This window comes from Varanus komodoensis, unplaced genomic scaffold (genome assembly GCF_004798865.1).
Source record: "Varanus komodoensis strain SLA01 unplaced genomic scaffold, ASM479886v1 scaffold12, whole genome shotgun sequence".
Classification (NCBI taxonomy): Eukaryota; Metazoa; Chordata; class Lepidosauria; order Squamata; family Varanidae; genus Varanus; species Varanus komodoensis.
The window spans coordinates 14582850-14606429 of record NW_025335349.1 but is presented as its reverse complement, the minus strand read 5'-3'; the positions used below and the strand labels follow the sequence as shown (position 1 = coordinate 14606429).

Here is a 23580-nt window from a genome sequence, read left to right as displayed (position 1 = left end):
TTGGGGATTTATATTTCTTATTGATCTCCATGGTGATGGGGGTGGGGGAAACACATTGGTTCTATTTCTTCCGGTATTTGCAAAGATCATGTTGTTTTCAGTTTGCTTATTTCTCATTCAAAACAAATTCCTCTGGTTTGCCAAGTGTAGCGGGCAAATGTCTGTTGCCAGGAATGAATAAGCATTTCCAGGGTAATAAAGGCAGCATTAAAACAGAACATTTAAATTGAAGGCTCCCAATACAATACATGGAATTTTGCTTTCATTAAAGTACTTTTTCATAATCCAACTAAATTCTGTTGTGAAAATGCTGGCCTGAAAAATGAGACAGGCATGTTGGACTCAAGTGGAAATGCCAGTGCTTTTACTGGATGGAGGCACTGTGTCTTTCTAGATTTCATTTGCACAGTGGTAGCTCTGGTTTTGTTCAGCGGCTCCCGAAAGAAAAGAGAGCAGTTGGAAAAGGTAATATTATCCTGAGTTTATGAACAGTGAATAGATGAAAATCAGAGAAACTGGAGAGCTTGGATTGGTGACCTGTAGTGAATTATTTACACACATCTTTTGTATTGGTTCACCAAGTTAATTGGTCACACACAGCTCTCTGCTTTCAAAACCAAGGGCTTGTAGGGGCGCATTTGTGTGATGTACATGATAAGATGCAGAGTATTAAGTATGCATTGTGGTAGTGAGCTTGCATTAACTATCACACCTGGCAACCTCAGGACTCTCAGCTACTGGGAGAAGAAGGAAGAACCATTAGGAAAGGAAAATATATCAATGGGCTAAATGCTTCAAGCAAAGAAGGCAGTCGTGTTAAGCAGCTAAAAGCAATGTTTAAGAGTTCAAGAGTGAATGCTACAAAGGAAGCATTATTCTATAGTTTATTGCATCGTTTGCTTCTGCAAGAGGTTGGACAAGGGAAGGCCAACAGTGAGTAACTACCCAGACTTCTCCACAAACCCTCTCAAGGAATTTAATGGGGCAGGTCTCACATAAGAGCAAAAGATTTGCAATCTGGTTCAGTCGATACTTAGGTTGCCCACTCTGTCTCAGGAATAATGACATAATACCAGTTTTGTCAGTTTCTTGATACTGGTATGGCTTTGGTCACATAGTAACTAAATACTATTTGGCTTTGGAGTCTGGTCAGAGAACTTTGTTTGAAGAAAGCATCTCTTAATACGCTGCTGTACCAACTAAGAGGAGACGAGCCAGAGCTTTTGAATGCTGTTGTTCAAAGGAGTTATGTGGTCTAGAATGAGAGGCTTGTGTTAAATTTATGTTTGTGAGCTCCTGGATAGGATAGGTCAGACTGGCTGAGCTGTCAGAGTTGGGGCATGTGGCAACCCTATCCATGAACTGGGATTCTCATAATTTGAACTCTCTTCATGATTAAGCCCTCTTACCTACATCAGGTAGGCAAAATTGAAGGTTTCTGTATGCTCACATCTCTCTGGTGGTCCACTGTTTAGCTTAACTTTTGTAATTAGTTATCTAAACTTTCACTGTTGTTGAAAGACACTTGTTTTTCTCATTCTGTTTCTTTACTGCTTTTTTTTCTGAAGGTTAAGACCTTTGTGGGAGCTGTTTGAACAGGTGCACTGAACAGCCAGATCTGCTTTGAGAATTAATAATCCAATTGTAAATAAGAATAATAGTCATGTTTGAGAAAGCAAGTGAGAGAAAGTGCTGATAAGGTTAGACAAGTTAGACAAAAGGAGAAAAAAGACAAAATTTAAATACACAGCACAATCCACTTATTGAAAACCTTATCAAGCAAGACCTTAGGAGTACTTGATGCCAATATGAGCCAGGGAAGTATAGCAGTTAGAATGTCAGACTAAGACTGTGGAGTCCTGGGTTTAAATCTTTTCTCAGGTACAAAGCTTTCAGAGTGTCCAGTCATACCTCTCAGCCTATGACACCCCATAGGGTTGTTCTGAGGATAAAACGGGGTGGAGGAGGACAGTATCTGCTGCTTTAAGCTCCTTGGAGAAGAGGTGACATTTAAATATAATGAATGAATGTAGGATAGAGAGGCAGGCAGGCAGGCAGGCAGGCAGGATACTGTGTCACAAATTCAACAGGTGGATGGGTACAGAGTCCACTGTTGTTGCATTCACTGTCATTTGTATGACTTGATAAAGCTCGCCAAATTAAATTACACCTGCTCTTAAAGCACACAGTGCAGCATACATGTTTTTGGAATTTAGATCATCTGCTTTCAATCTGGCTTCCTAAGAAACTTCCCATAATCCAGTCATGACCTAGGAGATGGCCATCTGAGCAGTATGGTATGGGCCAATTTTGAACCATGAAATTGAGGGGCCTTTTCTATTGCAGGTGCTGTCTTTAAGACTCTTAGGAAAACTAATTTATGCTGCCCTTTAGAGCAGTGAGCTTGGCCTCCAAAATGCTGTTTAATAGCTAAAGGGCACTAATCTTTTCTAAACCCGTAGTATAGCATTGGTATAGCCATTTTCTTTTGCTGAAAGTAACAGTGATTAATTTAACTGAAGAACTGAATGTAAGAACTACATTTTGGTGCATTTTGCATGGCTAATTTAAGGGAGAAAATGCAGTTTGCACATACGCTATACATTTATGCTTCCACTCTTTTTTTTTTTTTAAAGATGACCAATTTTAACTGCTAATTGGCTTATACACCTGGCCATTAACGGATATAAATGAGTAGGAAAATTACATTCCATATTTAAGCCTTAAACTTCTAACAACATCCTCTAATTTTATTTTTTACTATTAAAAACTATGTGCAGAGGAGAAAAGTAACTTCATGAGAGTGTATTGTTAATACCCATTGGAATCCAACAAATAAGCCCCACAATTGGGATCAAAATAATGTTGACTAATGGCAGAAAAAACAGCCTTTAGCACAGATCAGCATTACAATAGCACCTGGTACTTCATATAATTCCCATAATTTCTATTCTTTAGATTGGCTGTCAAAAGATCATAGGAAGCTGCACTGTGAAGTGTCCAATTATTCTTATGTCTATCTTATTATTGACTCCAAAGGATCCTCCAACCTACTTCTCTTTAGCTGTTTTGGCTTAGAACCCCCACCCTCCTTGAGCATTTGCCAGGTTGGCTGGGACTGATGGGAACCATAAGCCAAAATATCCAGGGGCTCCTGTGTTGGGAAATGCTATTCTGTACTCCCAGCAAAGTCTTTCTTGAGTTTCCAGTGGGGGTCTTTTCCAGCCCTACCTGGAGAAGCTGGAAATCAAAGATGGGACATTTTCATGCAAAACATTTATTCAACCAACTCTTAAGGCTGGAGGCTGGATCTGTAAATCCAGTAGTCATAGGCTGTAGGGATTTAAAAGACAAGGGACATGGTTCATAGGAATGCATTTCACATCTTTGACAATATAGCTTGAATATATGTGTTGCAGGGAGAAAAGGACTCTGCTGGCTGGCCTCACCCCAAAATCAGCATGTGCCACCACTAAGCATGGTACATATCTCCATGTCCACATAACTGGACATCCATGGGGCCTTCCATACTTTCAGTAACTTTGCATGATTGTCTATACTAACTTTCCCAAACATGGTGCTGTCTAGACCTTTGGACTATAGGCTCCAGCATTCCTGACAATTGACCAAGGTCTGGGGCTGCTGGGAAGTCCAAAATATCTGAAAGACAGCAGGGTGGAGAAGACTGAGCTAGAGTCACATAGGGTGCATTCTTTCCCACGAGCAGCAGTGGTTACTCAGCAGGTGAGCAAGGGAGCTACCTTGTTCAGATACAGCCTGCTCATTTGCTGCTAGTTGCGATGCCTTTTCCTCTTGTAGCTGTTGTTGAATAAGAAAGGACCCTGCAGCTCCATTGCCTCCACTCTCCACCTATGCAGGGCATCATCCCCCAAAGGAGAAAGCGGCAGCAGTGAATCAACCAGACCAGCTTTTCATTTGCTGCTGGGCCACAGAAACGTGTGTAAGACATATGTCTTTGCCCCCAGCCTACTTGTCAATGCTCTGGAGTCAAGGTGGAACAGTATGGTAGCCAAATTCACAGAAAATGCACTCTGGGAAGAGATGAACAGAATAGCTGGGTGGTATCAGACCAACGACCCATGTATGCCAGGACAATAGGGTTAGGTAGGAGAGATTGAAGAACAAGAATTTTGCATATCAAACAAAAACAAGCAGTAAGAATGGGGGGGTCCTTCATTCATTGGTAAGTTTTTATTAAATTTAGCATTTTACTGAAGTCTTCCTTGTCACTGTATTACAAAGAAATGTGCAATATACTGTATTTCAGCACCCGTCCTAACTTAAGTGTAGTCTCCTTGCAGAGAATGAAGGCTAACCTCTAAGGGGGCTATATAGGGTGTTCCACGCATTTACCAGGACATCCCTGAGTCCCTCCCACCGCTGGCTTTCGTGACCAGCCCCATCTGCTCAAGGTGTAGGATGCCCCCCCCCGCCTGAGACACACACACACACACACACACACACACACACACACACAGAGTGGTATTCAAAGTGATGCATGGGGAAATAAATATCAGCACCTCCTTATTTGCATGTGCAATCCTCTCTGGAATCTTAGTTTGGGGTATACTCCTGGACCTCACTGAGCTAATTCAATGAAAATGTTAATTATCAACAACGAAACAATCATTTTGTAAGCCTCTTCTAAGGCCCACAATATTCATCCTCAGCCTCTAGTTTTGTAAACAAGAAATTAACTTGCTTTTCTCCTCCCTTCTTTAGATAAGATCCTGACACCAACATGGGAAAACAGAACAGCAAGTTACGCCCTGAAGTCATGCAAGATTTGCTAGAAAGCACAGACTTTACAGAACATGAGATCCAGGAATGGTATAAAGGCTTCCTGAGAGACTGTCCAAGTGGTCATTTGTCCATGGAGGAGTTTAAGAAAATATATGGGAATTTTTTTCCTTACGGGGACGCTTCTAAATTTGCCGAACATGTGTTCCGTACATTTGATGCAAATGGGGATGGAACAATAGACTTCAGAGAATTTATCATCGCCCTGAGTGTCACATCCAGAGGGAAACTGGAGCAAAAGTTGAAGTGGGCATTCAGCATGTATGACCTGGATGGAAATGGATACATCAGCAAGGCAGAGATGTTGGAAATAGTCCAGGTATGTACCACTTACAAGATGTATATTGTTCTTTTGTGTCCTTTTTTAATGCTTTAATGGTTTTACAGGCAAGGAACTAGGAGTAAGTCCTCCACTATTCCAGGCTTTTTATTCTGTTTAACATAAAAATGTAGTACATGCAAATCTGACTACTGTCTAGCTGCTGGTTAGAACAGAAACCCTCTGGCACAATCTTGTGTATGTTTAGGCAGGAAAAAAATTGCTCACTCCCAGCTTTCCTCTGCTTCCCTTTTCTGGTATAATGCATCAAATAAATTCTGATGCTCTGCTGGAGGGATTCCTGTCTTTACGGCTTAAATTTGACTTTGCAGCTGGGGATGGGCTACCTCTTATTCCTTCTCCTATATGCACTTCCTGGGTTTCAGGACCATTGAAGGAGGCTCTTCTCTCAGTGCTGCCATCATCCAAGGTGTGAGAGAGGGCCTTCTTGGAAGAGCTGGTGTGTGCATTGGTTAGAATCTGGAAGAAGGACATGGGAGAACAAGGTACAAATCCCCATTTAGCCCTGAGGTTCAGTACGTGGCCTTGGGACAGTTGCCCATTTGTCAGGCTAACTTGCCACATAATGTGATGTGGGAAAGAACCATGTACATTGTACATTGTCCTGAGTTCTTTGGTAGGATACAAATGTAATAGATAATAATGTTCTGTGACATCACATTTTCCAACATGGATTCTCATGTCTGCATTCAAAACAGATGCACTTTTGTAACAGATGTAAAGTAGTGAGAGTGGATTATTTTGGTTGTTGTTGTTGAACAGCCAGTTGGTGTTGTAGCTTTTTGATGCTTCTATTGAGACAGAATACTAAACTCTGTCACCCAACAGATGTGGCATTTTTCTTCCAGGTTAATGTACTTAGAAATATGAAGCAGCCCTAGGTTTCCTGGTATTCTGTCAGAGTTGGAGAGTTTTAACAATGTCAGGCAGACCCAAATTGCAATGTGAAAAAACTCACTGACTTCCCACTGCAGTCCCTAAATCCACAGTCTGATACACACTTGGGAGTAATTCTCTGTTGGCATAATGGGACTTGCTGCTGAGTAAACAAGTGCAGCACCGTATTGCAGTGTAAGGCTGAAATCTTATATCCGTTTATGTGGGAGTAAGCCTCGTTGAACTCCATGGGACTTACTTCTGAGCAGAAATATATAAGACTGCACTAGGGGAGATCCAACCTTGGAGAGCTTTGAAGTCACAGCCTCTAAGACCTCCAAAGCTGGGAGGAGGTCAGCTTCTTTCCCCTTTCCCAGAGCCATTCCCCCACCCTGCCAGTGCCCCTGCCCTCCCATTGAAAATAATGAGAAGTAACTGATCTGTGTCATCTCCAGGGCTGACTGGAGGACATGCCTGCAGGCCAACAGAGCTGTGCATCTTGCAGATCTGCATTTTCTCCCAGGAAGGCCTCTGGATCACCCTTAGCCAACTTCCCCCCCCCCACCCCATCTGATGTAGAATTTGCTCATTGGAAAAAAATGGATGTTGCTTTTCCACAGAAGTTAGAGGAGTGAATCCCCCTCCAAGGACAAGCTTCTCTCTGCTTTGAGAATCATGCTTTAATTTACATGGGAATGAACATTGCCAAACATATACATTAAGACTCTTTTGGCATTAAACTCTGATAACCCCTGCCCCAAAATGAGACAGCGCTGAAGTCTTTGAATCAAACAGTTGTTTTATTAAATAAAAGTTTTAAATGAATTAAAATCACCCATTGGGGGATTTAAAAGTATACATACCATCAGGAGAATTGGAGTCATGCATTAACATGGAGAAAGTTAAAGATAACAGGCATTGAAAGTCTGTGTGCGGTGAGTGGTGCACATGTTTGAAAGAGAGTAAGTTCCATTTTCTAGTGGTGTGTGCATGATTTCGTAAAAGGGAGGTGATAAAAGTGTGGCCCCTCAAACACTGCAAGGTGTGAACATTGTAGCTGATCATGGAGAAGGGAAAGGGGTGGGAAATAAAGACATTTCAACCTGGGATAATTTGAATAGGGAAGAAACAGACTGCTTAGGGTGATAGTGCGTTTTGAAGGAGAGAATTAGAGCAAATGCAGGATCTGAGAAGTGAATATAAATTATTGAAGAGTAGCATGGAGCTCCAAAGCCAAGGGTTTTGGAATGGGATAAAATATTAGGAAAAGGTAGGAGAAAAAATAATGAAGGGTATTGGTCACTTGGATGAAAAAAGGGGGAATAATGCAGAGATGTACTTCTCTGTATCTGCTGCCTTGTGAATTGATGGGAAACTCTGCTGTGCTCCCTCTGGAAAAGAAGGGGAGACTGTGAGGAGAAAAAATATGGAGGCAAGTGCTGTTCGAAGCAGAAAGTGTGAGCCCTTCTGGGATGGAAGGAATCCCCTTTCCCTCTTTCCTGGCTCACACTTCACAGAGGAGGAAATCAGCTGAGGTGGTTCATGTTCTGAGTTGATGGCCTCTCCAACATCCTGGAATGAGCATGGTGGGGGAAAGGGAGAGTATTTCCCCCTGGCTTATTTCCCCCTCTGTGATCATGCGAACCTGCACTTGTTCTAAAACCTACAGATTTGGGTAACTCTTTTTATTCCTCCTTTGAGGTCTCAGTAATTAAAACTAAAAAAGGTTTTCTTGGGAGATTGCTCATAAGATATTGGAAAATTGGATATTGGAAAATAGATGTGTAAGTGTCAGACCATGAGGAAAGGAAGAAGGCAATGGGCTCATTTTTTTCTTCCTGATGCAAAGGTGATTTTGCATAGGCATCTCTCGTTTTCCTAGGTCCAGGTGAGCATGAGACCCCGGCGAATTTTGATGGTTGCCTTAAAGATGACAATAGAGCTATGTCGGCATTTCCACTTACACAGTATTGAAGCAATCTTGGGTTTCTGCTCCTGCTCCCCTTCCCCCATATTCAGTGCATGGCTAGGTGCTTATCAAAATGGCATAAATAATGATAATATTCTTTAAAAGTGTGCATTTTACCTCTAAAATAGTTATATTTATTTCTTACAAGTCTGTTCCACTCAAGAGCCAAAGCTCTCTTTATGGTTTTAGTTGCAATTACCATCTTTTGCAAGCTGCCTTGGAAATGTTGATTTAAAGAGAGGATATAATAGATCTTTTAAAGTAATGAATATGAACAAATGAACAAACATACAATCATTTTCGTAGCAGGATGCATTGATACTTCTTGCACCCCCTATTGGTAATTAATGTTGATATTTCATTTGCTTGTCCCACGCTATTTTCTATAACTTTTGATGGCTGAGAAAAATCTGGTGCTATATACTGCTAATTTGGCAGGTGGGTTGGATTTACTTACATTAACCAAACATTAATATTCCATCAAGCCTTTCTGTATAGACAAGAGCCAGTGTGACACAGTAGGGAGAATGTTGGATTGGAACTCAGGAGATCTGGTTCTAGTCCCCTCTCAGCCTGGGTGACTTTGGGTCAGTCACAGACATTCAGCCTAACCTACCTCACAGGGTTGTATGATGGTAAAATGAAGAGGTGGAAGACCTTGTAGGCCCTCTTGGATTCCTTGTAGGAAGAAAAGAGGTGGTAGGAATAAATTAAGAATAAAATAAAGGCTTGTTCTGTTCAAAGGTTAAAAGAACTCAAAGGTGTACTGAATCTGAAAATAGAAGCACAGGTTCTACAAGGCTAGGGAAGCTGGATTTTCTGTGTGCTGGGCAGTGGAGAGCACAAAGCTTGCAATCCAATTGGAAATAACTCACTGAACTTAACAGAACTTTTCAGTAAACATGCATAGGGTGTTACTTTATTTTGTACAGCAAATTGCATCACAGCTCCCTGTTAGGAATTTCTTTTTGTATGCTTTGCTTTGCAATGCATTTTCTAAACAGGACAATTTAATGGGGAAGACTGGAAGAGGCAGCAATGACAGTCAAGGTTTCTGCGACATTTGGAGTAACCAAGTGACATTTTTCAACAAGCCATGGAGCCACTGATTTGGAAGATCCTACTTTAGCAAAACCTCAGAGAATTTCAATAAGATGAGCAAATATATTTTGCAATGGATCTTTGCATCTCTAAATTGCCCCTCATATTTCATCTGATCAGATGAAGTAAGCAAGGAATTTTGAGGGAAATGAAGTTTGATAAAAGTAACACAAAGCCCACATTTCCCTAGATGAAATCTCTTTATTCTGAATTAGATTTATGTGTTGTTATTCTTTCAAGCAAATAAGAAGAAATAATTAAATATATGCTGCAGACTTTGCAGGCGCTCTCAAGATTCCAGCATACTAATTGAGACGCTTTGCTCATTGTGCATTTCTTAATACTCAAAAACTTGCAGAGCATCATTTGAAACCTCACGTGTGACAATTTTACACGTGTTTTCCTTTGCTGTGATACACTCTGAGAAATTGGTTGCAGTTTCTCAGAGGATGTGCGCTACCATCTGTATACACAGTAAAGTTTGTGTGTGTGTGTGTGAGAGAATTCATTAGGCATAATATGTGATGTTCTCCATGCATCTGATGAGTGCAAGACAGAGTAACTGGCTTTCCTTTTGACATTAATTTTCAGACAGCAAACCAGAAGAATTATTGTGTTAATATGACGGCAGGTTAGGTTTCTCTTTCAGTCCCATTGACCAGAATATTGCAGAAAGAATGTCTGCATGTATATGATTTAGTGTAGTCTACCTCTGATATGTTGTGAGATCGCTTTCCATGCAGTAAAGGTTTGGTATGTGACCTGTAACCTAGTGAGATCATTCCAGTGTCCTTTGTATGGAGTTGTCCTTGAAAACTGGTTCAAACAGGGTGGGCTGCTTGTATTTTGGTCTCACATTCCTCATCATTGGCTGTGCTTGCTAGGGCTGATGGGATTTGCAGTCAAACAATATATGAAGGACCACAAGTTGCCCATCCCTGGTTTAGAGCTTCATTTGATCAAGGTAGGTGATTCTGGCTGGGGATGATGAGATTGTAATCCATCATTTCTGGATGGTACAAGGTTAGAGGATGTTTAGCCCCTAAAAGGCTGGTTCCAACAGCCTATGAGTGACCACAAAGCATGCTAGAATCATGACTCTTTTTTGTGTCCCATTTTTTAGGCAATCTACAAGATGGTTTCTTCCGTTATGAAGATGCCAGAAGATGAATCAACACCAGAGAAAAGGACAGAGAAAATCTTCCGCCAGATGGACACTAATAGGGATGGTAAATATCTTTGGATGTTTCTTTTCAACACACTTTTGTTTGTTCTAGTCTCTCTAGCTCTTGTCACAGAACTAGACTGATTGAATAAACAGAAGGATGTCATTGATGTGTATTTAGCAACTGACCCTTGAGCATCTGTGAAAGGTTGAATGTTTATATTATCATGGGACAAGCAGTATGTGTTGAATGTTAGCCAGCAAGAAGCCCACTTCTTAAATCAGAGCTCCAGCTGCAGAACAGGTGTTCTGGTGATAATGTGTTTTGTGCTCTCACTGAGACCTAGTTCTTCAAGGACATCCAGGTCAAGGAAAGAGTTCTATATGATTTCTACCTCCTTAAGGCTTCCCTTCCAGGTGGATAATAACTGGCAGGTATTTACATGGCACTAATTCAAGCAAGTATTAACATTTGAAAATTGATCATGGCCCTATCCACAGTCAGGAGTTTTTATAATGTTTTAACTGGCTCTAGAGGTCCAGATATTTCCCCATACAGCAGATCAGCTTCAAAGTAAGTGTGAAATCTGTAGCTGTTCTCCTGAGCTACCCTAGGATCCAGTATGGGAGGTGTACCTGTGCTTGAAAGGTTCCATTGTATCTATCTAACAATGATTACTACCCAGGTGATTCCCCACCCAATAAAGCGCTAAAGAATAAGAGCACAGTGGAGGAAAACAGTCGTCACTGACGAAGAGAGGACATAGTGTTCCCCATAGCTGATCAGCATCCCTGGGGTGATAGTAGTGCAGATCTGATTAGCAAGGAGAGAGATCCTTGTTGGTGAGCCCCTGCTAGGTTGTTGGGTCACAACCTGGAGGTATGGGAGAAACCACATCTCATGGCAGAGCTCCTGCTTTGCCTGCAGAAGGTGTCCTGTCCAATCCCCACATCTCCAGTTCAGAAAAGATCAGGTAGAAATTGATGTGAAGGAGCCATTGCAAGTCCAAGTAGTTAATGCTGGAAAAGACAGACAAACTGACCTGGTACAAAGCAGTTTTCCATGTTCCGTAGGGAGTCTGTGGAACCCTATATCCACCATAGACTTATGAGCTTCTCTTGGCCTCTTCCAGATCACCAGTCCTTCCCTCTGCTCTTTTACTTCCCTGGTACAATGAGAGTGACATCAGTGAGGGCAAAAGTTACTGCTAAAAGGACCAAGAGAAATTGGTAGAAGACAATGTTGTTGCTTCTCCTTGTACTTTAACCATGAATTCAAAGTGGAACGGTGTGGGTGGGATGGAGCAGGGGGTGGTTATCCATTGGTGCTGTGTGGCAGCCTTGCCCTCAGCTATTCTGAAGAGGGGCTTTCTTTTTGAACTGACTTTGTTAGCATTACTCATGCATTTTTGTGACAGCTAAGCAAAAGTAATATTTATTTAACTGAATATTAAATGATTAACATGTTGGGCAGTATAGTCAGTCTAGTAGCATGAAGATTGCTAAGTTCATGATGGTAAACCTTGTTTTAATCAGTAAGAGAAATGTAAACTTTCCAAATAACTTGATAGTTGCCTGATTGGGAATGTTATTCTGAGAGGGGCATTGCAGATAAAACTGCACCTTTGGTTGAGAAGAAGTTTTTGCACGCGTGAAGTTGGCTCTCCATTTAGTAGTTTGCAGCTGGGCCAGCAGAAATGGAGTTCCCCATTCCTTCCTTTCCATGATAGCCTTCTCTGGAAGTTCAGGGGGCCCTGCTAATTGGAGTAAGATATAAGAAAGGGGAAGAGAATCTCCTCAAATTGTGTTGAGGCACCTTCCATGAGAACTCTTCCCACAACAGGACGCAGAGCTTGGGTTCAGCCCAAGGCAAACAGGTATTGTAGAATGTTTATATATGGCAGCATACATTCAGGAATAAGGCGAAGTAAGCAACTCATAAAATGCAATGCTTACAACATATGCTTTTATGCATTTCAGAGTTCCAAACCAGCATCTCTATTTATTTTCTAGGAAAACTTTCTCTGGAAGAGTTTATTCGGGGAGCCAAGAGTGATCCATCTATCGTCCGTCTCCTTCAGTGCGATCCCAGCAGCGCTGGGCAATTCTAAAGCAGTTTCTTGGATTCCTTTGTGTCTCTGTTTATGTTTCTTTTCTCTTTTTGCCAAAACAAGATTCATGGTGGTGTTGCCTCTGTATGGCCAACTATGCCTTCTTTCGTGGCATCTTTAGCTTAATGTGTGGCAGATCAGTTAGACATTGTGCTCAGCTCTCCCAAACTCAGCCCAGACATGGAGAGGGCAGCCAGCACAGAAGTGTTGCTTTTGAAATGGTTGTAAAGATCTGCAGTGTGATCCTATGTTTACCCAGGAGTAAATCCCACTGAGTTTTAACAGGACTTACTTCCTAGCAAGCTTAGGATTGAAGACTTAAGTTTTGTTTTGTCAGTTCCAAACTAAATAGAGAAAAAAAGAAAAAGGAAGAGACTGAGCCCTGACCCTGTTGCAAATGGTGAAGGTTCTACGGCAGGCATGGAGGTTCCACCACATTCATTTCAATACTAGGGCATGATGTGGAACGTTCTTTGACATGGTTAACGAAGAAGCCTTTGCTCATAGGAAGCTTCATGTGTGCATCAGACACAGGGCACAATCAGATCCAAGGTCAAATAGTTTTATATGCGACATTCTGTTTCATGCTAGTGGTAGACCACGATACTCTCTGGTAGTTTCTTACTTATCCCTAATAAAATGATCTCTGGCTACAGCTTGGAGGTAAGTTCTCAGCTAGTTGCCTAGAGATAAATCCTGCCCTTTCTGCCTAATGCAGCAACCAAAGGGTAAATGAAATGTGTGCACAATCTTTGCTGTTCTAACAGTTGGAAGATCCACCCAGCCATTCTGACTGACGCAGTGTGGGAGCAATGGCTGCATCGGTCATTTCAAATTTAACCAGTGTACAGTTACGTTATGGGCAGTAGTATGCGTAACGTTAGAAGGAGGTGCATATTGCAGTGGGCATGAGCTACTTGCCAGTGCTGATCCATCACTTCCACATAGATACACACTCTTGGTGATGCCCTCAGAGTGCGGTTATGCTCTGGATGCTGCTGCAAGATGAACAGCGAAGAATCAAGTTGTTCAACTGCCTTTAAACCAGGTCATGCAACTGAGTTTGAAAACAGCAACAGGATAATAATTTAGGGACTGGGCAGAAGGAAGGTCATGAAGAAGCTATAAGACTCATAATCAGATATCATTTAAGACCAAGAAAGGACAATTGTGCATGTTGAAAACTGAATTAAGGAAGCCAAACATGTAGATCTACATGTTTTGATGAGCTGATGGCTAAGAAGCAGCTCCTAGAGCTTCAAGTCTACTTGCCTAGAGGAAAGCAGCAAAGAAATGGCAGGTTCTGGTGGGCGAATGATGGCGAAATTATTTGGGAAGATGTCTTTTCCCCCATCTCTTATTTTAGATAAAGGAAAGTAGAAGATAATGGGCATCTGCAGCAGGTTGGGCAGAAAGTAGGTGAGGATCTACCCATAGATCTTTGGGTAATATTTAATAGGTTGACACTGATTTCTGTTTCCTGGTGTTTAACCACAGCAGAAACAAAATGGCTCCTTCTTGCCCTAAATTAGAATCCTGAAATGAAGAATGCTTGGAGTGACTGGGAATGGATTTTGTATAGAAGGTTTATCATCAGTCCAAACACATTCCTAGGTTCTGAATTCTTTGATTCAAATAATTTCCCTTTTGCACCATTCTCTGTTTGGTTCGTCTCTGAGTTCTAGAAAGAACAAGATAGGTTTCACAGTCCCGAAGGCTGCCTAACCTGACATACAGTATACCAGCAAATGCATATCCTAGGCATTTCCCTGACAGCTTATCTAAAAGCAAAAGGCATCTGCTAGGGCTGTATCCATGAGTAGGGAAGGAGTACTTATGCATAATCTTTGTTGCACCTGCCAGTTTTCTGCAAATGCCCTACCAAAGTATTTTCTCTGATCTAGCAGCATGTCTGGCAGAAAAACAATGAAAAGGGGAAAGGAAACTGTTTGTAGGGTGGAATCAGCAGACTTTAAGCACATCTCCAGCTTTCCCATCCAAATGTCCTGGCCCATCTTTTGGGAAGCAGGCATTTGCCCTACAACATGTGGCTCTGCCCTGAAGGAATAAAGAAAAAGTTGTAGGTGGGATAAAAGTGGTAGGGAGAGTAACTGGAGCTGGAGCCCTTGAAATCATTATGCAATGGCATGGAAGGAAGTCTGTTGATCTGAGTGCAATTTGATCTGATCAATGCAGGAGGAAAAAGCTTGTCCCAAGTGTGGGGAAACTCATTGCAAAGTCTCAGTCTTCATGTCGCAAAGTGAGCTTATGAAATAGCCAGTTTTCTAATGTGTTTAGGCTCCGTGTATCATGAGTTCACACCATATGATTGCACTTTCACACTGTCACTTGAATCGCATCTCAAATGTGGCCATGTGAATCAGCAGTGAAATAATCATCCTGAATTTATCAAGGAGCGCCTGGGCCCACCAGGACTTTTGTTTTGTTTTGGGGTGTGGGGGACAGAAACACTAACATCAAGTGCTGTTTAATTATATAAGTGTAGGAATAATACTTAAGTTCAGCCTCCAGGTTTCTCCTGAAACACAAGACATGGTGCCATTTGCGATATAACTATATCTACATATATATTAAAGTATTTTTTTAAATATACAAAAAGCTATAGGACAAAGATGTTGATAGTTTTATCCTTTTTCCTCAAAGGAATTGTTCCTTCCTTCCTTCCCTCCTCCTCCTCCTCCGACACAAATCTCTATGTGGTGGTGGGTGGCTGGAATCAAATTACTGAGCTCAGCTGAATTTCAGAGACTGAGGCTTTGCCCAATATAGGTAACAGGTCATCCCAAAAGCAACTAAATTCCAAAATAGTTGCCCATATCCAGAATGAGACTGCAGTTCAATACACACTAAAACGAATTCCTAAGTAGAGGAGCCTAGGATTGTCCTGTTAGACCATTGAAAACAATGGGACTTAATTCTTTTGCTTGAGATCTGAATTGTCTGCCTTACTGACCCCAGGTTGCTGAGCATTGGGTTCTCAGTGGCAGACCAGCCACATGCTTCTGGAGGTTCGCAAATGGGGTACAAATGATACCTTTCTGCTGCTTGTCTGCAGCACAAACAGCTGTGTTTCAACTACATTGTGTTTGCCTTTAAAGCCAAAGTGAGCCACCTCTGCTTGGATGAAATCATGCCTTTATTATTATTATTTCACATTACATTTATGCCCCACCCTTCTTGCAAGGAACCCAATGTGACTTCCAAGGGCCTCCTCTATCTTATCCTGTAAGGCAGGTTAGGCTGAGAGTCTGTGACTGGCGCAAGGTCCCCTAGCAAGCTTCCCAAGACTTGAACCCAGCTCCCCCAAGTCCTACTCCAACAGTGCCACCACTACGTCACACTGGCTTCTGCATTCACTCTCTCTTTTGTTCCTGCACTGAGCTCCATTGCAGTTCCACCATTTTCTCCCAGCAGCGTTCATGTATTCTGCTCCCTTGCACGCTGCGTATAGTATAAAGAGCTCATGCACAGTCTCTGCTTTATATATGAGAGAGGCAGGCATGGAGTGCAGGGCCATCATGTGACGTCTGGGCCTGAGGTGGTGGAAGTCGGCAGACGGCGTGCTAGTGAATGCCATCCTTGCATGGGATCCCTCCTAATCCACTGCCCGTAGTACCTCTGAATACTAGGGGCTGGATCCAGTTTGGCCATTGTGTCCATGGAATGGCTACTGCTCATGGAGCAGACCTCCCATGCCTCCCCTGCAGTCCCCCTCACATCCTCCAAAGGAGATTTGGAAGGCGTGGGGGGAGCTGCAGGTGAGGGGCAGTAGAGGATGCTGAGATCCCGTTCAGGGGCGTGCTCTGTTCTGCAGGTGCAGTGACAGTGGGAGCCACCCCTGTGAGCATGAGATGGAGGCCCCGTTTTTATCTTTGCGCAAGTGTCCAAGTCAGTACTTCCACCTGCACACTGTTGCACAGGTGGTTGCACACCTGCTCTGCTAGCTGTCGGACACGTTGCCAGGCAGCTGGCTCTCACTTTTCTAGAAGAGATTTCCAAGCTGTTCCACAAGGCTTGCACAATTCATTACAGGGGTTACCCAAATGCTGGGGGTGGGGGGGCGGACGAGGGGGGGACCTCCACCAGTCTGAGGGCCAATTCCGTTTCAGAGACATTCTTGGGGAACACATCCCAGTGGTGCACGCAGCTAAAGGCAAAGCGAGCTGGGATCAGAGTATCCCAAATACCAGCATATTTTAGCATGCTATGAGTCTAAGAAGTCTTAGGCATTCTGATCATTTAGGATGGTGGGGGAAATTCAAAAGATGAGAAGTTATGAAGTAATTGGTAGGGTGAAAGGGGGTGTGGGGTCTTCTGGGGATTCCTGAAGATCCTTAGGGGACAGGATTTGGCCGGTGGACCTGAGGCTTACCACTTCTGTGCTCATAGCACTAAGCACCGAACGTCATTTCAGCATAGCATTAGATGCAACCATTTTTGTTGCAACCAAGTGGCATGCCTACTCAAAAGAAAAATCAAAATGCACAGTCATATTGTATGCCAAAATATGCCTTATTTGCTGCATTGCAAAATTAGAGGTGCAAGATCTGCATGGTGACTATGTTCTGATCAGCATGCTAGCCTGTCGGGTGTGGATCAGTTTGTACCGGGCTTTGCAAATAACAAATTCTTCAAGCACTTGTACTAACAATGCCAAGTTGGCACTGTAGTCCCAGCACACTAATGCTTGGAGTGGCATTTATCCACTTCGTTGTTGATGGGCTTCACAAAACATTGTGCTAATGCCTAACCATCTCATTGATGTTAAAGCCCCACTGTCAATATGACAGGAGAGTGTTATCCACTTTATGTTTTCAAGGAAGCTTGTGATTCATTGAAATTAATAGATTTTACTGTAGGCCATCACTGCAGACCTCAGACTAAAAGTAAGCCTACCAGAAATCTAGTTAAGGTCATGTAAGGCTGTGGCCACAATTAGTTCTTTCTAAAACCCAGCCAGATGTGTCTCAATCTCGGAAAATGTCGCCTTTTGTTTAAGCAGCTGTGTTAAGCTGCATTTGCTGTAATGCATGGAGATTCTTTTGGCCTGGGGCTCTGTCACCCGGTTTAAGGACAAGATGTGTAGTTCCTTCTCTGCTTTTTTTAAACCAGAAGAATGGAATCAATTCTGATATTAATAATGGGAAAACAGAGGCCATTCACATGCAAAATGTAGAAGTCAAAAGACAGTGGCATAGAACAAAAATAAGTGGAGCTTTTGAAAGACGATCAAAGTCTTCTGGCCCAATCATGTACATATTTACTCAGAAGAAGGCCTATTGAATTCAATAGATTGCTTCCAGACTGGTTGTTCCATGAATAGAAGGTAGGGTAGGGGTGATTCACCCCACCCCCTTTCCCTCCTTTGCACTGCCTTTCATGCCAACCTACAATTTCCCCAGACCTCCCAGAGAAGTTTTCAGTGTTAGAGGAAGGGTTTATTGAAAACCCCACACCATGATCCCAGTTTGCCTTTTTGGCACACCACACATTTTGACACATTTAAAAAGATTGGCCAGGCAAAGCCAAAGCATACGATAAACAGTATGCCTATTTTGGCTCTTAGAAAGCACTGGTCTCTCAATAGAAGCGGAACACAGCAGGGAGAACTACATTTACTTCTATGCTCTGGGGAAACAACCCATGCTTCAAATGGTGCCAAGCAAGCTTTCAAATAATAGGTCTCTTCCTCAGACTGACTGCTATGGGGATTTTGTGTTCTCTTTTTAAGAGGTGGATTAGAGCTGAGATGTTGCCAAGCCAGGCCTTTGTGGTTCCTCAGATACCAGTGGCTGTTTCATGGGGAACATTTGTAAACTGCTTGGATACCAAGATGAAACAGAGGCCATCCCAGGAAGGCTTCTGATTAACATAAATGTCTTCCACAGAGAGCCACATGAGTCAAACATGTCTGAATTCTTGAAGTTTTGCAAATACATCTTTTAGAATTACTAGCTCACATAACACTTTTGACTTCATATTCCTTTAGCCTGCCCCAAAAAGACAGGAAGAGGGAAAGAGTGAAGAGAGAGAGGATGAAGAGGAAAGAAAAAGATCCAATTTACATGCATTACCAGGAGGTGTTGTTTACTCATGCTTTACACCCATGTTGAGTCTCTATCATTTTTTGGGACGTGCAGAGCAAAAGGAAAGTTAGTTCAAGATTGAACATCATGGTTTCAGCCCTGACTTCCAGTCTCAGGTGGGTGCTTTGCTGCCTCCTCCTTCCGGAGGACTGCAGGACCCTCTTGAATGCATGCAGAATAGAGCAGTGGTGCAGGGGGAATGGAGGGACAACTAGACCGGGAAGGGGGATTGGTGGAAAGCAGGGACTTGCACAAAAGGTGCTTCTGTTCACACATTCAGCTCCACGCTGCTCTGCCTCTGTTCTGCTTGCTCCCTTTGTTCTGATACAGCAGTGTGCAAACTCCATGAAGAAGCCTGTTCCTGCCACCTGTGTTCATGGCCCCAGTCCAGAAAGGCATGGATCAGGGCACAACAAGCTGCACCTTCCAGATGTTGAATCACAACTCACATCATTGCTCGCCACTGCCGCTGTTGGCGAGGCCCATGTGGGTTGTCATGCTCTGACAACTGGGGGCCACAAATCACCCCTCCTGACACACATGAAGAACTGTGCATGCAGATGGATGCTGCATTTGTCATTTCTCAATCCAGCAACAGCCGGGACGGCATGCCTGCAAACCAAGTCAGGGAAATTGCACCGGAGGCAATTGAGGGTTTAGGGCTGGAAGCCATGGGGTGGGTTTGGTCTGCCTCATAGGCCCTCCTGTCCCAAAAACAGCACTGCCACCATTTTAAAAATTTACTTTGCTGAGGTGTGCTGCCAAGTTGGGGCCCACTGTGTGAGAACATTTTCACTGCACCATTCTTCATAGTATCGTTGCTGTGAAAATATTTGTGTAACCTTTAAACATGGTCCATAGCTGAATTGGAGGCTTTTTAATGCAACAGAAGAAAAGAGAGCTGCGTATACATAGCCCTTAATCCTTGTGTTTTTATCATATTTATCCAAGAATTGATTGTACCAAACCTATTGGACTTAAAGGTAGATCCAGGGCAATCATCAGTTTTGTCCCCAATGAGTGATGATGTTTACAATGGCAGGACTGCTGCCAGGCAAGGAAATAAGCACAAAAGAAGCTCTTTATTCGAGATTCTGAGAAGCAGCCTCCTTCCTCCAAACAGCTTTGCAGTATCCTTGCCCTTGCCTGTTGCTGCCCTGCCTTGGCATTGCTATTGCACACATTCATATCTCAAGGCTATTTTGTGTATTCCAGGTACTGACCATGGAACATACAGTGTTGATGGCAATTGGTGCACACTGTGAAAAATCAACACATCCAGTCTTCATACATTGCAATTTGTATGTGGGATTTATAGTAATTTCTGCACACAGCTGTCTTGTCTGTAGACACTGAGCAGGGTTTGTCAGGGTAACATTGACAGAAGACTAGCTGGAAAAGAATTGTAATGCCCCTTGGCACCTTCTCTGGGCTACTTCCAAAGAGTGCTTTTTATTTGGAACGTCGGCATGCTTAAATTGACATTGCTCCAATACAAAATAGGCAAAGTAGGAATCTAGTGGGAATAAGTTGGGAATGAACATGAGATGTTTTTCTCCTCAGCATTTTAGTTCCAGAAGAACACATCCCAGATGAAACCATAGAGGCGCTCTCAGAGGAATTCATCATGAATGGCACGTGGTTGAGAGGAGTCTGTGCTTCTCTGTATAGCCCAGTAATGATGTCCTTAATTTGACCTTAGATGATGTGTTATCAGAGGTGCAATTGCCTCTCAATCCAGAGCCATTCATGTTCAGAAGATTTTGCTACAGTGCTGATGAAGGCTAGGAAGGTGCATTGGGGTAAGTCCTTCCTTCCTTTTCTTGCTTATAAATCAAGTCCAATAAGAGTAAGATTTTTCATGTCAAATCTTTAGCACTTTTCACATATAGGCATAAAAAGTACACACATGCCTACACACACAACTGAGTGTACACATTCCCACACAACTCTTTATGCACATTTCTCTGCTTTCATCCTCTGTAAGAAAATGCTGAATCTGCTTCACTTTGTCTCTGTAGCATTTTAGTATAACTTTACATTGCTGGTGTATAGTCAGGTGTTAGTGAAGAGAGGGCGCTTTCATTTTGTTCTACTATTTTGAGGCCATTTGTGTTTACCCCATCCTCAGTTTTTATGAGGACAAAGCATAACATCAGAAAGCAGCATGAGAATTTGGGGTTAATTCAAGGTATAAGACAGAATGCTTCACAGGTCACAGGATTCCCATTGCAATGGGGATGGAAATATGCACACACACCCATTCACACTGTCCCCATTGCGAAGGAAGTTGATTGTGAAGGCAACTAACTTGCTCTGACTCATGGCTACAGTCTGATGCAAATGGGGAAGGAAACATTTCAGGCCTCACTTCTGAAAGTGCATTACAAGTCAGCCCTGCATCTTTGGGTTGTCAACATCCACTCTGTGCAGCATTGCTCCTGGTCTAGCTAAGGGCTCTATCCACATAGTTTCTCCTGTGGGCATAGCTTCCTTCTGGGATCAGACCAAAGGATACATAGTTTTTATTCAGTGTGATAAGTTAAAACAAACCCGTAGAAAAGATAATACTTGAAGAGTAGAGCAGATGGATGGTAGTAAATTCTACGCTTCAAAGCATGGCCAATGTTCTTTCCTTTTCTATGCTTTTGACTAGAACATTTCTAGAATGTTCATTGTGAAAGGGAGAAACCTTTCTTATATTCACAGATGCAACTGTATTTATTGTTCAGAGAATGACTTTTACCTGTATGACTAATGTTTCCTATTGACTGAGCTTCCCCCACCACTCCCCTGTGCATATGCTAATTCTGTGAAAAACTTACCAATGTCGGTTTGCAATTTTAGGACAGTACTGACACGTGATGCTAGTGTGTGTTGGTAGTGATGACTTTGTTGTGAAATGTAAGGAGAAAAAAAACTACTTAAAACTGAATTCTTATATTCCTGTTTGGCTTATCAAGACTTGCATGTTCATTAAACTGGTTATTTTCCACCTGTTGCTAGTTGCACAATACTGCAAATGTTTTTGGTTGAATAGGAGACTTGCATTCTCCACCTGTTTGTTTACATGTTTGTTTTAAAATTGGGATTTGTTATTATGATCTGCTTGGTAAGTCTATTTTTCTGTAATTATCTCTTTGTCTGGTGCTTTTCCCCCTTCTTTTTTTAAAACCACACTTCTTTGCTGCTCAGTGGTCGCCATCAGAGCAAATGGGATCCTCAAACGTGGCAAATACGGTGTACAGAGGCCACTGTTTCCTCAGGGCCAGCTGAGAAAACAGCTGAGGAGAGAGAGGCTCTAACAAGGTACCACTCAGTGGGCTGCCAGTTACAAGCTTACCTAACGGCAGAGGCTGAGCCTAAGGAGCAGCCCTCCATGCTAATTTCCTAGAATACACCAAGGCGTTGTGTGAAGTCTAACGGCCAGGCTGGTACCAGGATGGGCAGGAGGGACAAAGCAGGTGTTGGTAGCGATGAAGCAAAGCAGCTGGTGGTGCCTTGAGTTACCCGGGGACTCAGCAAAGGTGCCAGGTGCTAACCCTGGTTTCATTTAACAGCTTCCCCTCATCCTTCCTTATGACCTCATCCCTTCCACGGACGTCCTAAAAGAGAGGTGGGTAACTTGTGAGGAATGAAGGAAGCACTAGGCCAAAAGGTCTGGAGAACCTCAAGTTGCCCAATACTGACTTAAAAGGACTTTCACACTCTATTGCCACACTCGACTGCTCTCTGTGGAGAGTGTGGGCACCTCCAGAGGCTGTTGGACTACAAGACCCTCCACTGTTCACCACTGGCTATGTTGGCAAGGGCTGATAGGAGACTCAGTTCAACATCTGGAGATCCATTTCCTCATCTGTGCATAGTCCCCTAATCACTTCTCTCTAGTTCCTTCACCCTTAGGAAGGATGGAGATTCAGGTAGAGCTTTGTTTTGTCCTTACTGAACCCAAATGGCTCAAAATTACCCTCTTTATCAGACAGCTTATTTATGCCAGACAGAGCAATTTTGTCCAGTGTAGGCAATGGAAGGTGCAGGGCCCTCAATTCATGTTATGCTTTGGTGCATTAATGTTGCCACACCCAGTTTTTGTTAGTTGCCTCAGTTGCATGCAAGTGAATATATACAAAATGCTTCATCCTGAGGGCTGGTATTTCCAATGGGCACAATTCAGCCAATCTGAGGCATATGTAAGGCTGCAATCCCATGCCCCTTACTTACCAATGCATCCCACAGCACACCTCAGTAAACGTATAGGAATGATTTCCCTTCCAGGCGGACGTGCTTAATTTCCCTATGAAATCAATGGGTCCTTGAAACAGCCTTCAAAAGAGGAACTGTCCTAGCAGGCTGTGGCAAGCCAATCAGAAGGAAAATTATTTGGTATCGTTCACTGCCCCACAAATCATTTGCAGAACAGAATTGTCTGCGGGCTAATAGTTTTTGAGGACAAATTTGCAAGTCTAATTTAAAGCTATTTGACTTAGATTGAATTATGATTATGAATGAAGCTAAAGGTTGAGAATCTATAGGTTAGATCCAGATATATGCTGGGTCAACTATGACATTGGATATGGACCTCTTCACAGGGTAGCCCCTGAAGGCCTCTGCTACAGAGGCAAGAGATCTTGAGGAATGGGGTGAACTGAGGCTAGTGTGGGAAAGATCCCCAGAAAACAGGGGTGGGGACCCTTCATGGAAGGTAGGCCCTGGTTCCTACCCTGTGTTTTTGCCCTGATGTGGAACTTTGGGAACACATTTCAAGGCTCTATCAATAATTATTCCATCAGCATGTTCAGATGTGGCTTTAAGGTTGTATGATAGAAATGGGACTGTACCAGCATTCAATTTACGGAACAACATTTAGAAAGAGTTGTGCTTCCCACTAGATTTGTCATGGTATTTATTATGTGTTTCCCTTGAGCCTCTTTGGAGTTTATCTGGAAAGAAAAGAAAAGTATTACTGAACTTTTCCAGAATAAATACATTAAATAACAGATTTGACATGGAGCATTCTATGAGCACACAGACTTAACTCATGCGAACTTTGGATCCAGATTGTTGAAATGGGCCACTCACTTGATTTTGCT

General features: G+C 42.7%; 1 protein-coding gene across 3 annotated transcripts in view; it reads left to right on the top strand.

The window, feature by feature from the left end:
* The window catches only part of NCALD (neurocalcin delta), a 68232-nt gene extending 55835 nt beyond the window's left edge, over positions 1-12397 (top strand). For all 3 annotated transcript variants that reach the window (XM_044421736.1, XM_044421735.1, XM_044421734.1), the window contains exons 2-4: positions 4744-5140; positions 10231-10336; positions 12286-12397. In XM_044421736.1, coding sequence (XP_044277671.1) covers positions 4763-5140; positions 10231-10336; positions 12286-12383 — 582 coding nt within the window. In that variant the 5' untranslated portion in view covers positions 4744-4762 and the 3' untranslated portion in view covers positions 12384-12397. The remainder of the gene's footprint in view (positions 1-4743; positions 5141-10230; positions 10337-12285) is intronic.
* The last annotated feature ends 11183 nt before the right edge of the window (positions 12398-23580 follow it).